This window comes from Biomphalaria glabrata, chromosome 17, assembly GCF_947242115.1.
Source record: "Biomphalaria glabrata chromosome 17, xgBioGlab47.1, whole genome shotgun sequence".
Taxonomy (NCBI): Eukaryota; Metazoa; Mollusca; class Gastropoda; family Planorbidae; genus Biomphalaria; species Biomphalaria glabrata.
In genome coordinates, this window is record NC_074727.1 from 26,155,670 (window position 1) to 26,175,220 (window position 19,551).

At 37.8% G+C, this 19,551-nt stretch overlaps 1 protein-coding gene and 1 long non-coding RNA gene across 5 annotated transcripts in view; one reads left to right on the forward strand and one right to left on the reverse strand.

Annotated features, from left to right (window-relative positions):
• The window catches only part of LOC106072895 (dnaJ homolog subfamily C member 27-like), a 149,346-nt gene extending 136,103 nt beyond the window's left edge, over positions 1-13,243 (forward strand). For all 4 annotated transcript variants that reach the window (XM_056015585.1, XM_056015583.1, XM_056015584.1 and 1 more), the window contains exon 8: positions 11,736-13,243. In XM_056015585.1, the coding sequence (XP_055871560.1) occupies positions 11,736-11,865 (130 nt within the window). In that variant the 3' untranslated portion in view covers positions 11,866-13,243. The remainder of the gene's footprint in view (positions 1-11,735) is intronic.
• A 2,886-nt stretch (positions 13,244-16,129) lies between these two features.
• LOC129923642 (uncharacterized) lies at positions 16,130-19,257 on the reverse strand. The gene is made up of 4 exons (XR_008775622.1): positions 18,881-19,257; positions 17,568-17,674; positions 17,155-17,223; positions 16,130-16,792 (listed from the first exon to the last, which is right to left on the reverse strand). It is a non-coding gene; the product is annotated as an uncharacterized LOC129923642 (long non-coding RNA).
• Positions 19,258-19,551: the final 294 nt, after the last annotated feature.

Here is a 19,551-nt window from a genome sequence, read left to right on the forward strand (position 1 = left end):
TCCCCCAACTCAGAAGAAAACACCGCCAAAGAACACACCTCTGAAGAAACAAGAAAGCCCTGTTGTCATGCTTAAGAACAGGTTCTCTGTGCTCGCTGATGAGAGCATGGAGACTGAGCAGCATGTCAAAACCAATACTCCGGGAGAACCCGGAGACATCATGTCCGACACAGGTTCTCCTCAGAGAACCCAGCCAGACACCCCAACCTCTACCGAGTTAGAGGTTGACCAACTCCCTAAGGGGAGAAATCAAAGTGGAGAGGATGCCCGAGGTGAGAGAGTAGGAAATAACCTCCGCTCTAACCAGAGAGATCTCCCCTCTCCAGAGAGAAAGACTTCCCCCAAAAGGGGGTTGTCCTCCTCTCCATCCAAACCCAAGAATAAAAATACCAAGGTCACTGGAATAAAGGGAAACCCCTCCGGGGGCCTCCCAAGGCCAAATAGCTCCAAGTAGGTCATCTAGAATAAGCCATGGATTCCAGAATTGTACAGTGGAATTGTAGAGGCCTCAAGGCCAATTACGAGGAAATGCAGCTACTGATGGACTCTGAGACTCCTGTAGCTGTCTGCTTACAGGAAACATTTCTGAAAGATTGCATCAGCTTCCGAAGCTACCGTGCTTACACCAAGAATGTTGAGGATGCAGAGAGAGCATCAGGTGGAGTCTGTATCCTTGTGAAGGATAGCATCCCCCATGAGAGGGTAGAACTACAGACCACACTACAGGCCGTAGCAGCTAGGATAACCCTTCACAAGGTTATCACTTGCTGCAGCCTGTATCTACCACCAGGCGCTCCATTAAACCGAACAGACATGGAGGACCTATTGAAACAACTCCCCCGGCCTTATTTAATCCTTGGGGATTTCAATGCCCATAACACCATGTGGGGATCCAACAATAGCGACACAAGAGGTCGTATGCTGGAGGATATCTTCCTCCAACATGATTTATGCATACTTAATGATGCATCACCGACCTACTTGCACCCAGGAACTGGATCATTCACATGCATTGACCTCACCGTATGCGTCCCCGGACTTCTGGACGATTTTAAATGGTCAGTTAGCAATGATCTACGGGGAAGTGATCACTTCCCAATCATCATTACTAACAATCTCCCTTCATTGGGACGACCTCAGCGGTGGAAACTGAATAAGGCCGATTGGGAACAATTCCAAAAAAGATGCTCTGAGGATATCACAGAAAATATCCTCCATGAACAGAACCCAGCTGATACCTTTGCTAGCAAGCTACTAAGTATAGCCAGGAAAGTTGTACCCCTAACCTCTGCAAATCCAAAACGGCCTAGCAAACCATGGTTTGATACAGTTTGCAAAAGTGCTATTGGTGATAGGAAAAAACGACTGGCTGCATTTATAAAGAATCCTTCCCAGGAAAACCTAAAGCTATTCAGGATAGCTAGAGCAAAGGCTAGACAAACCATACGGTCAGCCAAAAGGAATTCCCGGAGAAGTTTTGTCGGCAGTCTGGATGCCAAAACTTCTGCTAGAGCGGTTTGGAAGGCAGTAAGGCGAATCAAAGAGAAAGAATCAAATGCAATAGGGCATTTGAAAAACCAAGGTTGAACTGTCACGTCCCCCAGAGAAATAGCTGACTGCCTTGCATCCTCAATAGCAGAAAAGTCATCCACTGCACACTACACGCCAGAGTTCCAAAAAGTCAAAACCAGGGAGGAAAGACACCCCATTGATTTCAGGTCAGAGAACAATGAAGACTACAACAAACCGTTCTCGCTTGAGGAACTGAGGGAATCGCTGGACAAGTCACATGACACAGCGCCTGGAGAAGACGAAATCCATTACCAGTTCCTCAAGCACCTTCCCGAACCCTCATTGGCAGTCCTACTAGGGGTCTATAACTGTGTGTGGCAAACAGGCGCTTTCCCAAACAGCTGGAGGAAAGCCACAGTTATACCGATACCTAAACCGGGAAGAGACGGCTCTGACCCAGCTAACTATCGACCAATAGCACTAACAAGCTGCATCTGCAAAACCATGGAAAGAATGATTAACAGTAGGCTGGTCTGGTACCTGGAAAGGAATAAAGTGATCTCAAACTACCAGTGCGGATTCCGGCAGGGGCGGACAACAACTGACCACCTGGTAAGGCTGGAAGCTTATATTAGAAATGCATTACTCAGAAGAGAACATCTAGTAGCTGTATTCTTCGATATAGAAAAGGCCTATGACACAACCTGGAAACATGGCATTCTACGTGACCTGGCGCTTATGGGGCTTAAGGGACACCTCCCCCGTTTTGTGGAGGAATTCCTGAAAGATCGAAAATTTCAGGTCCGAGTGGGCAACTCCGCTTCTGACACTTATGACCAGGAAATGGGTGTACCCCAGGGCAGCATTCTGTCAGTCACCCTGTTCAACATTAAAATAAATAGCATCATAAATGCGCTGTCCCCTGGCATAGAGTGCTCTTTGTATGTTGATGACTTTGTCATTCTTACTTATGGGAAAAACATGAACACCTTAGAAAGAAAATTACAGTTATGTTTAAACAAAATTCAGGGTTGGGCAAACTATAATGGTTTCAAATTCTCAGACTCCAAAACAGTTAGTATGCATTTTTGTAATCTAAGGGGACCCCACCCAGACCCTTAACTATTTATACACAAAAAGAAGATCCCTGTCGTGAAAACTACAAAATTTTTAGGCCTCACCTTAGATTCCAAATTTAATTTTCTCCCCCACATTAAGGAACTTAGGAAGAAATGCCAAAAGTCATTAAACATACTAAGAGTACTCAGCCATACGGACTGGGGAGCTGACAGAGATACCTTGCTGCTGCTCTATCGGAGTCTAATTCGATCCAAGCTAGACTACGGATCCATAATATATGGAGCAGCAAGGAAGTCGTACCTAAAAATACTGGAACCAATACAAAATGCTGCCCTGCGTCTCTGTCTCGGCGCGTTTCGTACATCACCTATCCCAAGTCTCCATGTGGAGGCTGGAGAACTCCCCATGGATATAAGAATGAAAAAGCTTGCAATGCAGTATATAGTCAAGCTAAAATCCAACCCCACGAACCCTGCTTTTGACTCCATATTTAACCCCACAGAGGTAGAATTATACAATCGAAGGCCTAACGTCATACAGCCGTTGGGCCTTCGAATGAGAGAACCCATCCAAAATTTAACCCCACCCATTGACCAAATCTCTAAATTAGAAACCCCTCAGAATCCTCCTTGGCTAATGAATAAACCCAAATTAAATTTATCCCTCCTTAATTTCAAAAAAGAAAATACAGACCCAAGCATACTACAAGTCCACTTTAGGGAACTGCAGGAGAGCTACGGAGATTGTGGCACCATCTACAGAGACGGATCCAAAATGGAGGGAAAGGTCGCGTGTGCCTGCTCCTTTCGGAACAAAACAATCTCCCGTAGACTCCCCGATGGCTGCTCCATCTTTACGGCCGAATTGCACGCAATATTGCTTGCACTTATGGCCGTAAAAGCATCAGAAAGGAGTAAATTTATAATCTGCTCCGACTCCAAATCTGCATTGCAAGCTTTGGGGCTGATGAAGACTGACATCCCATTGGTACATAAGAGCCTGAAGCTGTTGGACCTAATAACAGCCGACCGTAGGGATGTCACCTTCATCTGGGTCCCCTCCCATGTTGGCATTGAGGGAAACGAAGCCGCAGACAGAGAAGCAAAGAAAGCCCTAAATCATGCGGTGTCAGGAACCCAAATTCCCTACTCGGACCTGAGACAAAGTAAATCCTCTGCCACCTATCGAGAGTGGCAGAACCGATGGGAGGCTGAGACTCACAGTAAACTCAGGCAGATTGTGGCGGATGTCAGGTGGCGGCCCACATCTAAGGGTCTGACAAGGCGTGGTAGCACAACCATGTCCAGACTTAGGATTGGCCACACCTACATCACGCACTCTTTTGTACTGAAGAGAGAGGAGCCCCCACTTTGCGAGTACTGTGACTCTCGCCTCACCGTGGAACATATCCTCGTTGATTGCCCCAGATACCAGGATGTCAGGGCGAAATATTTTAGAGCCACTAATCTAAAAACACTATTTAATAATGTCGACCCTGGGAAGGTACTGGGCTTTATTCGGGAAGTGGCGCTATCTACGAAGATCTGATTTCTGAATTTGTGAACATGCACTATTTACATTAGATTTTTACCAAATATTTAAATTTTTACTACTTTTACTATTTTAACTGTGAATAGACCTTGATTTTAATTATATGACTGTATAGAATCTGGCCCTTGTTGTTTAGAGAGAGAGTAGTCCTTAAGGGACTGCAGGCACGACATGGCCTAAATTGTGCCGATGTGCCTCAAATCAACAAATCACTGTCAGGGTTATGTTTAAGTCTTAGATCGTTTGCCCGGGCCCCTGACATTCAACCATGCACCTTCGTGCTTGCAATAAATAAGTGACTCACTGTTGACAATGTAAATGTTTAATGATATGAATATAAGTTATGATGACAAACTGATGGAGTAATGACATTGAATTTGGAACATTCTAATACTGTGGATCTATTAATCAAAAAATAATTCTACACCTTGCTGTCCCACAACGTACACATTAATGTGCGAAACCACAACACAACACTATGCTGTCTCTAGTCACCAGCGTAGACTTCCAATCCCATACTAACTCCCTGTAGAGATATAAATAAAGACAAACTAAAAAAAACAGTCTAGTATACTATGGCATCGAAAACAACTGCGAAATGCAGTCATGCCTTAGATACTCACCCTAAACAGGGGAACACAGAAGAATCTCAAAGAAAACGTTTCACCAGCATAATAACGAAAGCACTCCATCAGCTTACAAGCAAGGCAACAAAAGAAAGTGCGTTCAAAAATTGTGCACTTAATACACATTGGTGCTAGAATGCCATAACCTACGCACCGACACCTACTTTGAGCTCCAGTGGATTTGATTCTTTTGTTAAGGTGTTATTTAGTAAATGTGTTTTAATGGTTGATTGTTTGTAATTTAGTCCAGGAGTTATGTTTGAAAATCTGGTAATTTTTTCTGTTATTGGGTAGGTGGTGTTTTAGGGCTAGTTCGTCAGTAAATTGGATCAGAGTTTTTTGCTTTTTAGTTGTTTTTCCTATTTCTCTGTGTTAGTAGTTTATTAGGGTGATCGTCCTCCAACCTTCTGTATCTCTCAATAGCTTCTAATGCTGCTCTGTTGCGCCTTAACTTCTTCTTTTTCTTCTTCTTGAAACTGTCAGGTAGAGTTGAGCCTTCGGCTCTTGAAACTCTAGGCCAGCAAAAGTGAACAAGAACTCCCTCTCACCGGCCTGAAAGAGAACAGTGTACACTGTTCTGTCTGGCGGGTGGGTCAGACTCACGGAGGCGTACATTTTCCTTTTCTATACCAGGCTAACCGTGCGGGACACGACATTTATGTGACGGCCCCTTGAGGAACAGCACCTGGATTGTGACAAGGTTGTGGGAGCTTTTTTACAACTATGCGTAGTGCAATGAGGATGTTCTCGCACCCACTTAGGCACCCCCACGAGAGTCTTGTTTTGCCTAATCGTTTCCTCCTACGATCGTTTGCACCCGGGCGCCACTATGAGGCAGGGTAGCATGCCCAGGGCGCCATAACTGTTTGCTGCTTGTCTGTTTTTTATTTCCAGTAGATGACTTATCACAGGCAGTCCTGGAAGAAACTACCATGCGCAGACCTTTTACGAGGCAACGTCTGAGCTCGTATGGATTTTTCGTAAAATTCCTTGGCATTTAGTGTAGGCTGGGTGTTTCCTCAGGCTTTTAAAAAAAATATATATATAATCCCCGCATTTTAAGGAAGTTTTTGGTCTTGGCAATTTTCTCCATTACTGACATAAAAAGAACATCTGGGTCTAAAGACTGTAACCGGAATATCCATGGGACAAGGTGGGGTTGGCCAATGGTCCATTCTCCGCCATCCACAGAACTCTCAAAAATGAAACTATTATGCAGTAGAAAGCTTAAGGTGGGCAGTGCCCTGAGTATGCCCTGTGGAATCGTCACATCCTGGATCCAGGCCCCTTCGCGCTATCACATTCACCAGATCCAGAAAAAACTTCTTGATAGATTTATATCCAGTAGTAGAGTGTAGTGGGACATAGACCTCCGTCTGGGGTAGTGCAATCCAGACCTTCGTCAAAAAGCACCTATAGGGGGTGAAGGTCCACTATTATTCGCTTAGTGAAATGCAAGTGGAAAGGCAGTGGGGTTATTTATTACTCTTGGTCATTTCCAAGCCCCGATACCCACACGGGCGAATATCGCCACAAAGTGGAGGTTTGGAGTTTTCCTTCTACTAGATGGGTTACGTTATTTAATAATAATAATAATAATAATAATAATAATATACAAGAGCTCATCTCAGACATAAACGACACGCCCACACAGCCGACCAACGAAGACATTAGTAGAACACCCAACCAACAAGAGAATGATCCAACATCGGCAATAAGCAATGAGCTACACTCAAAATTTTCTAATCTTATAGACCGTTATAAAAACACCAATCTTAACTCTAGGCCTCGTATCCCCAAGCTAAACGTCAAGAAAGAGACAAACACATATATTAATGAAATAAATAAAGTCTTAGCCAACCATTTTGAAACACCAAGAAACTTGTTTGAGACACACCTCGCTATATACTGCGCCGCTGTGGCTGTCACGGAGCTCTCTGGACAAAAGACCTTCGAGCTAGGCCCAATTAATCAAAGACCAAAACATGGAAAAGGCGCCTTGAAGACACTATTAATCAAATGAGAAGCCAAATGGATACAATTGGACAATATCTGGGAAACAACCATTCCGCGAAAATACTTAACAAAATAAAGACAATACTAAGAACAACTGGAATCAAATTGACGGACAGTGATAGCCACGCACGACTCTTATGTTTGAAAGATACTCTGAGACAGAAAGCTAAACTAAAGGGAGCTAGGTTAAAGCGCTACAACGAAACCACCAAAAGAAAGGAGCATAACGCTTTATTTCAGCACACGAGAAAACAGTTCTTCCGTAAACTAGCTGATAATGGTGCTGACAAAATTCAAACCATTGATAGCGCTAAACACGGCTCCTTTACCGACTACTGGGCGGCGCTTTGGTCCGACCCGCTACATTACAATGTGCAGGCTGACTGGATTGAGGAAATCCAAACTAAAAACAACCTAATACCAGAAATGCCTGATGAGGATTTCACAGCTGAGGAAGTCTCCGCAGCTATTTCAAAAACCCACAACTGGACTGCTCCTGGACCGGACAATATACACAACTTTTGGCTGAAAAAACTTACAGCCGTACATGCACCACTAACATCAAGTTTTAACAAGCTAATATCAGAACCGTCTTCAATGCTGTTAGAACTCACTGAAGGGAGAACATCTCTCCTCCCCAAAAAAGGGGATCCGAACCAACCATCAAACTATCGCCCTATCACTTGTCTGTCAGTGGTGTATAAACTATTAACTTCACTTTTAAAAAGTAAAATGTATAAATTTTGTTCTGCCCATAAGCTACTAGCAGATGAACAACAAGGTTGCATTGAAGAGTCGATGGGCTGTAAAGTACAGCTAACTATAGATGGTATTATATTGCATCAAGCTAATAGAAGAAAGAGAAATTTACACATGTGTTACATCGACTACAAAAAAGCTTTCGATTCAGTTCCGCATGATTGGCTATTAAAAACCCTGGACATCCATAGAATCAACCCAAGAATAAAACAACTATTAAAAGTCTGTATGAATAGTTGGAAGATAAACCTGCACCTAAACCGTGATAAACTAGGTTCTGTGCACATAAGAAGAGGTATATACCAGGGTGACTCACTATCTCCACTCTGGTTCTGCCTAGCGATTAATCCTCTATCTACATTACTCCAAGACTCTACAAACGGTTTTAGGGTTGACACTAAATGTACAAAATGTGTGTCCCACTTATTATACATGGATGATCTAAAGCTATATGCAGAAACCGAGCAAAAATTACACACCTTAATCAAAACGGTAAAATGCTTTAGTGACGATATCTGTATGTCTTTTGGCCTGGATAAGTGTGGCATCATAAGCATTAAAAAGGGCAAGGCAACGAACACCAACATTGAATTTGAAGGTATCGAGGAATTGAACTCCGCCTCTATTTATAAATATCTTGGAATAAACCAGAATGCCAAGATAAACCATAAGAAATTAAAAGAGGACTTTCTTGGCAAATATAGGCAAAGAGTTAATAAAATCCTCAACACCAAACTGTCTGGCAGTAATCTCATCACTGCAATTAACAGCTGGGCCGTCCCTGTGCTCCTTTACACGTTCGGTGTGATCAAATGGACTGACACCGACCTACATGACATTGACAGACTCACTAGAAAATTACTAACCAAGTTTCGATGCCTACACCCCAAGTCCTCCACCATAAGGTTATACCTGCCCAGGAAGGATGGGGGTCGTGGATTGCAGAACATCTTCAAATTGTGTAAGATGCAAGTTTTAAAAATACGATCAAAACTGCTCGCCTCCAGCAACAAATTAGTTTCCTTCCTACGGAAATACGACTCCGATGCAACCCCTCTGAACCTACACAATGCTGATGTCAATATCGGTTTGGACGACGTAGGGCATGAGATTCGCCAATGGGAAGAAAAAACACTCCACGGAAAATTTCCGGCTTCATTACATGGGGACAACATCGACAAGGCTGCTTCCTTAACATGGCTCAAAGCAGGTCATCTCTACCCTGAAACAGAAGGCTTTGTTACAGCAATACAGGACAGAGTAATCAGGACAAAAAATTACGAGAAGCATATCCTGAAACTCAATGTTGTCGACAAATGCCGAAAATGTGGAAATGTGGGCGAGTCGATTGAACACATTATGGCAGGATGTCCAGCCCTATCAGAATCAGCCTACCTAGGTCGCCATAACCAAGTTGCAAAGTTAATACACCAACACCTGGCTTTGACGTACAAATTGATCGATAAGGACACTCCCCCTTATTATAAATACTCTCCGCAAGAGGTTCTCGAGTCTACTGAACATCTGCTGTACTGGGATAGGCCTATTCTGACCGACAAAACGGTAGATTTCAATCGCCCGGATCTGCTGTTCATCGATAAAAAAGAAAAAACCGCTACCATTATCGATATCGCCGTACCACTGTCTCATAATTTAAGAAAAACTGAGATAGAAAAACAAAGAAAATATGGGAACCTAGGCTTGGAGATTAAGCGTCTATGGAAATTGTCCAAAATAACAATATACCCCATTGTTATATCAACCGAGGGGATAATAACAACTGACCTCACAGACACCTTCAAGGTCCTTAACATTCCTAGGAACATCTTCGTTGCCTGTCAGAGGGCGGTACTGCTGCAGACCTGCCACATCACCAGAAAATTCCTCAGTGGAAACTGTTAAAGGGACTACGATGAATTTTGTTTCTCTTTAGCGAAACTCGACCCTGGCAGCGCCAGAGAATGACTACTCGTTCATTTCTAACATAATAATAATAATAATAATCTTTATTATCCGTGAGAGGCATTTAGAGACGCAAGCCTTGGGAGCATTTCTTGGAAAGTGGGAGCTTATCCCCACTTTCACACCCGGCATTGACAGTCCTTGGAACCCCTCCATGAGACACAGTGCTGTGGTTTTGTTCAGAAGTATGTGTTGGTAATGCAGAGCTTATGGTATGTGCAGATTTTAAGCAGTCTTTGTCCTTTCTCATTCATTCTTCTGATTCCAAAAAGCACAAGTCAGTCTGGCCAGCCGGTGTGATCTTATCCTACTCTGGCATTGAAATCACCTAGAAGAATCATATGCTCTTTTTGAGGAATTTTCGCAATGGCTTCTTTGCGGTCTTCATAGAACTTGTCTTTGTCCTCCTGAAGCGAACATAATGTGGAGGCATAGGCACTAATTAGAGTGACTTTTCCAGAAGATACTTATGTTTAGTAGCCGTTTCGAGCCACCAACTGGAGAGACTATCATGGAAAGAAGACTGTTCTTGACAGCAAAGCCCACACCATGTATTCGAGTCTCATCCTGTGCTTTTCTTTTCCAAAAGAAAGTGTAGTAAGCCTCGCGGAGCATGCCGTTTTTGGCCAGTCGGGTTTCTTGCAGGGCTGCGAAGTCAATGTGTAGCCTTTTCAGTTTATGACTGCCGTCTTCCTTGCGTCGTCAACCTGCCTAGATCATCGGTGAGACCAGGACACATTGTCCTGACATTCCATGTGGCCATTCGCATGATAGGGATTTTCTTTTTCAGTTTAATTTTTTTTCTTTTGTTGCTTGGTGCAAGTTCCCAGCCTACTTGTCGTTTTAAACTAAGCTCAGCACCTAACTGACTGGGGGCTGCCCAGGTTAAGGCGGACGGTATCTGATCAGTGAGGCGCGAAGACCTCTCCCACCGTCAGAGACAACCCGTGGCGTCCATTCAAATTTGACTGTTGTCTCCTGTGCTGTTTTAGCAGTAAATTTTCATTCTAATGTTATCATTATTTTTTAGTCATTTTGCTGGAAACACTTTAGACATCGTAAAATATGCAAAGCTTAATGCAAGACTTATAATAAGCTTAAATGAATAAATTCAAAATATAACATTTATTTTAAAAAAAAAAAAACAACACGCAAAGAGACCTCCATACGTGTCAGCTTTACACACGCACACACAAAACTTTCATAAAGTTAAATTGTATGCAATGTCACGTAGAAACTTCACCACTGACTTGTTTCCTTATATTGGCAATGTAGCTGCAAGACGTCTTTTTGTCTTCCCTACATCTCTATTCCGTTCTCAGAATCTTCTTTTCAGTGTTCTCCTGTTCTCTGAGGAAATGAGAGATTAACTTTAGACATTGGGAGGGCCTCAATAGATAGCTGAAATGCATAGTGCAATCCCTCCAATGAAGTTTTTTTTTTCGTGGCATATTGTGAAGTACTTGATCTCTAACATTGCATAATGCTTTCGGAATCTTGGAGTCACTCTTCGATTTCGTCTCCGGCGACCAATTTAGTTGTCCTCCCAATAGTCATACAAATTCCCTACAACATCTGGCCGAGCTTCATTTAGGTTCTTCGAAGGCAGTATTTACATCGGCAGGTGGAACCAACATTTGACGAGATAAATGATCGACATCTTAACTAATCCAGACACACCTAGGTTTTCCAATGTTGCGACAAAAGACACCCTGGTTTCATTAACGAGAGATGTCCTAGATAATTAAGATTTCTGATTAGACTATAACAAACATGTGTAACACACAGATCGACATATCCTAGTCCAGTACTCCTTCATCGGGATCACCAAAGTCCAAAAAACATATTTTTTAGCAAGTTATGGATTTTAAACGTTAGTGAAAAGGAAAGGAGAACGAGATAAAATTTTAAAGGAATCTCTTCCTCTGCAAATATGGCATACTTTTAGATCTATTAACATTGAAGAAGATAGAGGCCTCCATGCTACCCAGGACCTTCACTTACTAAAATCTGGTACTTTTATAGACATGATATGTTAGTCCGCGCTATTTTATCGGGAAATTTCGTGCTATTTTGTCGGGTCATCCAGGATGTCATATAGTAAGTACATCGTAGGCCTGCATGTACTTCACTTTCTTTAAATCTGTCACCAAAGAAATGCTTGCAATCAAACATATCACAAAAAGAATAACAACATGAAAATTATGTAACTATGTTTTCTTTTGCCAGAGATGATGTAAATAAAGCTTACAGAAAACTAGCTGTACTTCTTCATCCAGATAAAAGTATTGCACCGGGGAGTGAGGATGCTTTTAAACTGCTTGTAACTGCTAGAACAGCCTTGTTGAAAAGATGTTAAGTTTAGCAGTAAATATACATTTTAGTTAGTCTGCTTTAGTACTAAATTCTTTTTTGTATCTGAGTACTGAAGTAATTTTTTGTAACAAATAAAATGCAATTGAATATGAATGTAAGAGAAGGTGTGTAATGGTACTTTATGTTGCATGAAAAAAAATATTTAAAAATATATGAACATATTTCTGATACAATATACCAACACATGTAAATGTTTCTGATTTGAAGAGCCAGGCTTGTTCTATAAAATTCTTTTTTTATTTCTATATTTGGAATTTAAATTGAACTTCAGTAGAATACACTTAATTTAAAGTGGCAGGGAAATGAAATAGAAGAGTTTGAATTACACTTCATCAAGGAAGAATAATAAAAATATCTTAGCAAGTTACTTTCCTTGTTAATGAAGTTCTCAAATGTGAGGGTAGTTTATGATTAAAATATGTATTTTCTCCGCAGAGGACTTCAACTTGATAAACTTCGCGATGCTATACTGAATATAATTCAGAAAATAGCGATATGTATAGTATGTGATAGTGATTAAACAAAGTACAGGGTGTATTTGACGGGATGAGAAAGGAGTGAGATCATCACATCCAATCCAGACTAGGTTAGTGACTACGTGATGTAATCTCCTTCGTTAAGCACTTATTGACAATATAGTTTAACACTACCACACTGTAGGAAGGATAAAAGTTGTTGAAATTTCAAAAGGCGTACACGTACAGCGCAAAAGATTCGATGTTTTATTTGAATTATATGACGTAAACTGCGAAATAATTATTTTGTTCAATCATGGAACTATACTAATGGAACACCAGCTTCGAGTTTTTTACAAAGACAAAGAGAGTCGAAGTGCCGTCGCGCATCTTTTTCGCGCACCATACCTTTTTGAAAAATCGATGAGGATGCCAAAGAAGAAATTTACTCCGAGAGCCACTTGGATTGACCTTCATTGAGAGTAAAACTTCCCCACACTATATTTTATTAGATCTGTAAAAACTTTATCCATTTTCTGACTATCTGATAAAATAGATACAATTTCCCTGAATAAGAGATCGTCACTAAAGTGTTTTTTTTCGATCACCCTATAAAATGCCACTTATTTTCCAAAAAATAGAATCTAAATTCCGAAAATACAATCTTTCAGTGTTTCTGTGTTTGGTTTATTTACACTAAATCTGGATGAAGACATGTCTACCGTTCCGCCAAATGCGTATTTGTTACGATATACTAAATTGCACGAAATAAAAATAGGAGGCCTAATACAGTTTTGACACTCCAAGCTACGCATTTCTAATCGTTTTTTTTTTATTATCGAAAGGACTAGGCTATAGGCATACACGTCTCGTGGGAAACAAAGAAAAAGTTAATCTTGATAATATTGTAGCCTAAATAAAATGACAAAAAAAAAACAACAACAAAACAACTATAGCCTAATCTAAATGAAATAGATCTAGAGCTAGATTTTCTTGGACGAATGATATAAAATAAGTATAAATAATAAGTCATATGAATCTGATAGATCTAAAACAAATACTGATAGAGTCATTCATTAATTAATTATTAGAATTACTTGACTACCAACTGGGTATTTTTATTGCCAAAATAAAATGTATTTTATGTGCATTTATTAAAAACAACAACCAAAAATTAAGCGTTTGACGCAACTAGATCTAATATTAGTAATATATAGATTCTAGTTCTAGATCCAGAAAGCTACTTCTCTAATTCAGTTTTCTAGTTTAATTCTAGTTAGATCTAGATGTCTAGACCACTAGATCTAAATCTAGCCAGGGTTTTGTCATGGAATAGATTTATAAAACTTCAGCCACCTACTGATCACGATATGACAGATAGGAGTTAGATCTAGTACTAGTAGATCACTACATTTGACTAGATGATTACTAGATCACAGTAAAATTCAATGTGTACTTCCGACTTTAGCTCAACAAACAAGTCTACTCCAAAGTATAGATCTACTAGTAAAGTCACAAAGTGTAAAGGATCATTATATATTCACATAAAAAAAATTATAGGCCTAAAATAAATCAAATAATCAGTCACTAATTTGACTAATCAGTAATCTAAATTGTTGTTTTTTTTTTAAATGGCAAGTGTTATTGATGACTTCTGACTTGTAAACCAGTTGCAGAGATTCTAGTTTTTATTTTGATGACATGTTACGATATATCAATGATATTTAGATAAACCTATAATAGTGGAACAGACAGAAGGACCATTTAATATAAGGCAAAGAAGTAAGATGTTTATAATCCATCAAACTCACAGAGGACTTGTGTCATTTGTGACGGCATTTCATGCATTTACAGAAGCTACAAACTATTCTACAAAAATGATAGGCTTGTCTTTGATTCCGAAGACTTATGAGGAATGCTATGTTTCCAGTGGCTACTCAGCCCCAGCTGTGACCTACATATTATGCCACACTGAGCACAGGCATAACCATTGTCCACCTGTGGTAGAATCAGTTGTTTTTTTTCTTTTTGCCGTCTACCCTCGGCAATTAATTTTCATTGGTGTATACCACACCTTTGTAAGTGACCTCCAGCTGTCTCGCTCTGAAGCTGTATGCAACCAGGTGCTCTCTTATTCTATGTCAGTTAAAGCAAGTTGGCGCCTAAGCTTGTCTTTAAAGCATTTCTGTGGTACCTCTTTATGTGCATATGACATGTTAGGCAAATAGGTTTTACCTATCGGAAGGCCATTTCGGAATATATAGGTGTTTAAAATGAAACTCCAAACATCTGGACTTCCAGTAACCAAGAAAATAAGCTTAGGATTCAAAGAGACGACACTGGCATTTCAGCTAAGACAATCAGTAAAATTAATAGCAACTTTAATTGCAGTCCACCAAACAAGATAAAAAGAAACAAGTGTGGCTTCAATAGCATTGATGATATTTAGTTTACTTTTATCTCATTTACTAGTATTACTATTTCATTGACTAAGGTTTTTTATTGTCAAATATGCATAAGTACATGTACTAGTTCCTGCAATTTGATGAAAAATAATAATTAAATTGTGTGTAGTCTATATACAAATGTTTATAAGAGATCACAGCTTAGCTTAATTTACTTAATTTCAAAACTATGATTTTGTGTTCTGACTGTACTCTAAATTATATTTTATTTTAAGAATGCAAAGTTGGAAATTCTGTTCTGATGAAAAAAAAATTATTAAAATAAAGTAGATGTTTATGGTTTCTTTGTATTTATTTTTAAATTATTTATTCATTAAAAATTAATTGTTCATTAACATTTACTTGAAGTAAAGATCAAAAACACAAATTCAATTCATGCAGATCACAGCCCATCACTTAAATGTATTTACTGTCAATTCTACACACTATTCATTTCAAAATGTTGCTTTAAATTGTTATATGACACAATCAAAGTACTGGTACCTCACATTGATGTAGGCCTAAAGCACCTGAAATAATGACAAATTTTCATTCAATAACTTGTACTGTCATTTATTATCAGACGTGTTAAAACTAATGACCTGTATCATCATCATTGGCCTCCTTCAGTCGTAGAAATAGAAAGACTAAGGTTTCATCTCAGAGCACACTTCCTCATGTGGCTGTGGAGCCCTATTTCGGAGAGACACTCCCATCCACAGATAGCACAGGTTAAGGTGGTTTTTGCTTCGGTGGTAGAGGAGCTGGCCGTTTTTCGGATTGTATGTTTTTCTTCCTGAGCTGAGACCTATGTACTTTCACTGTCCATAGCTTTCTTGGTCACTGTCTCTCCATCTGTTGCGGTCTAAAGCTATGTCTTCCCAATTGATGTTCACTGATTTGAGGTCACGTTTTATTACATCTATGTAATGGAAGTGGGGGCGACCAGTTTTTCTTGTGTCAGTAGTGTGTTAAAACTAATGACCTGTGTATATAATTTATTAAGCAGGAGCATCAACAAATCTTGAACAATAATTGTCTACAGAAAAACTTTATTCTTATCCAAACAATATACATTGTCAATGTATTTAAGCAAGTTAATTTATATTTATACAAATCTATATGGCCTAAAGATTATAGCGTATTTTGATGTGTGAATACCAAGTTACATTATTACATGAAAATAGTGTACTCATTTTTTAAATATTCTGGGTAATAAAAATAAAAAACTAATGATACAATAAAATTGAAGCATTAGTCAAAAAAAGAAAAATTTCACTATGTGAACTCTGCTTGAAAATTAATTAATTAATTAATTTTGAAATTAATTTTAAAAAAATATTATGGTTCTTTAGTCAATGGAATGATAGCAGCAATTATTTAACAATTTCATGATTATCCAATCATTTCAATATACTTATAACTGAAAAATAATTCATAAGGTTTAGATACAACCATTTGAAATAATGATTATAATTTTTTTCTTAATTTGCTTACTTCAAATCTAATATAAACAAGATTTCCTCTGTCAAGAAACTTATGAGGGAACAACATGCATGTTCTTCTCAGTAAGTTTTGCAAAGGGAATTAAGAATATTTAATTGATGTTGCTTTTTTTTTTGCCAACATTTTAAACCTTTGCACCAGGTTTTAGTTTTAAGGAGAATGCACCATATTTTATATGTTTACTTTTGTTAGATTCTTATTTTAATTTTAAAAAAGTAAAATTTCCCTTACCACTCATCCACTGCACTCCCTCTTGTTTTAATGGGGCTCAGATTAATAGTTTTCAAGTACAATATCAAACAGATTTAAAGAAATACTAAATCCAAACCTGTTGGCTGAATGACAGGATATACATAAATATGTATACAGCTTACAGTATAATATATATATATCTTAAATTAAAATTGGTCCAAGACTTTTATTTTGCAACATGATGGGATTTTCCTTTCTGGTGGTGCTATGCAGGAGTCCAAGAATCTCATCTTTTCTCATAACAGAAAGTTATCTAGTTATAAAAATAAATAAAAGGATTTTTTAAAAAATTAAAAAATATGTGTGACATATGTGTTGACCATGCTAAAAGTATATATGTTATTAATTATAGTTATATAATTTTGCCATTCTAAAAATAGTCTGTACCTAAAAGGAGCTACTGCGTTAATGTGTAGACATGGCCCTGACTTTAATAGTTATGAATTATTACTATAGGTGAAGGCAGATGTTCAGTTAATTTGATGCACATTGAACTAATCTAAAAGCAACTATAACATATATTATGATTTACATTTTCATGGAAAACTAGTTTTTCAAAAATACAAGTACTTCAGCTTATGAGAAAAGTACATGGGAAAAATTGCAGTACCTTACCTTTAAGAGGTGCAACCAATCAGTGACTTTTCAGGAATGCATGCCTTTTTCTTGCATTTCCAAACATAACTGTAATTATACAATTAGGCATATTGGTTAATTTCTTTTGAAAACATTACAATAAAAAAATAATAATATTAAATTGAAAACGTTGTATCAAACATACAAATTATCAGACAATTTTGCCTAATTTCATCTAACAGTTTATTGTAAAGGAATGGCCTGCACAACAGCCAAGGTATATTAGGCATTCATGAAAGATGAATGTGCTTAAGAGTGTTATAAATAAAAAATAAAAAAACTTAGAGAAAAATGTTAAATTCCATCCCAGATATTTGGATGACCATGAAAATCACACAATTCATAAAACATCTATTAGATAACTAAAATAAAAATTGTATAGTAGTACTTACATTAAATATTGAATGGATGCCCAGAGAGTAGAAATAGTATAAGTATGATCCTTGAGCCATTCTGGTACATCATCAGAACTGGTTGCCATGGTTCTACTTGTTAATAACTGAAACATTACAAACATTTTTTTTTATTTATAATTTATCACAGACTAGAATAGAAATGTTGCCAGGAAAAATACCAATGGTTAGAATACACCTGATGCTACTTTTGTAGCCTTATTACTGGTTAAAATGCACCAAAACTTCATTAATTAAATCTGATAAGAAACATATATGTATCACACAAGTCCAAGTTTATCAGAGTGTCAGCAAATAATTAACTAGATATGTGAGTTTTATATTAAAGTACTGAATTTCAGGGGATAGATCCAACTTGACACCACATCATTTATTATTTCATGAACTCATGGGTCTGGGTATGGCATGGAATGGAAACTAATATATATGGGGTGTAGGCAAGGCATAGATTATAAATTGTCTTGTATAGATTAGATTGGGTAAAACTGCCAATCGAAGGTAACTTTTACTGATAGATCTGGATCAATTATAAATTTATGGGACCTAGGCCTGCATAAATTTTATCTTTTATTTATATATTTTATGTACATATATAACTAGTCTAGAATCTATAATTATATCTTAATAATAATTTTTGTAGATAGATGTCATATAATATCTAACATATTAAGTATAGATCAGTAGATTTAGAATTTTAGCTAGTGGAATATTTTTATATCCTAATCTGAACTGGATCTATATATCTAGAATTTAGATCAGTAGATTTAGTATTTTAGGTAGTAAAAACTTTTATACTCTAAATCTAAACTGGATCTAGATCTAATTATTCTAGAAGCTCAGATCTAGAAGACTAGTTGTCAAGATTTGACTACACTATGGCTAATGCACTAGCTTAGTAGGCCTACTAGATAGATCAAGAGACAGAGTACTAATAGACTCGTCTTGCCTCGTTGGGCCTCTCAAATCAGCTATAGACTTTAGAGACAATTTAGGAAGGTGAATATCGATCCAATTCAAAGATCTACAATCTACATGTTAGAGTCTAGCTAGAGATGCTAGATCTAGTCTAGAAGGCTTATCAATAAAAAATAAAATCAATCATTTCTAAAGTTTGTAAAATTATATGTAGATCTAATCTATCTATTTATAATATAATAAAAATCTATGTCTACTTTTTAAATATTTAAAATGATATGGCTGGTGATATTAATTATTTTAATTGAGACATTGACATACTGTCACATACAAAGTAACAAAATAATTAGATCTTATACTAACTCATAGACTCATACCGTATTGTATTAAACCTTCGAGTTTACATTCCACTATCTTGACTTGACTATATTGACTAAATAAAGGGCACTATGATTATAGATGTAGATTATTATCTATGATGATGATGTTTATCAACTGGTAGATCTATAAGTAGTATCGTCACTTTAAGTATAAATGTGATGTGAAAGTGAAGTCTAGATTTAGAATAATTTAGATAGAATTGATAGATTATAGATCTACTATTAAAAAGTATTAACTATACTAAGTAACTAACTATAGTGTCTATACTATAGTATAGCCAGTATGACTCGTATGAGTATACTCATATACTGTAAAAGTGTAGGCCTATAATAGTAAGTATAGCTATAGACAGACTAGATCATAGATGATCGATAGATCTAGATCTAGAATCTTCAATCTAGATTCTGGACTAGAGTCACTGGATTTGACTATGACTAGATCTATAAATATTCATATTAATATTGACAATTATTGATCTCATGTATGGTCTAGATCTAGATAAAATAGAGTGGATCTCATGACTGTCTATATTAGATCTATTGATTTTTTTTTAAAACGTTAAATAAATCTAGACCTTTGTCTTTAACTTTAGTCTAGGCCTAGGTGTTGTAGATCTATATTATTCTAGATATTATACAAGAGATCTAGATCAATATAAGTCCGTTTT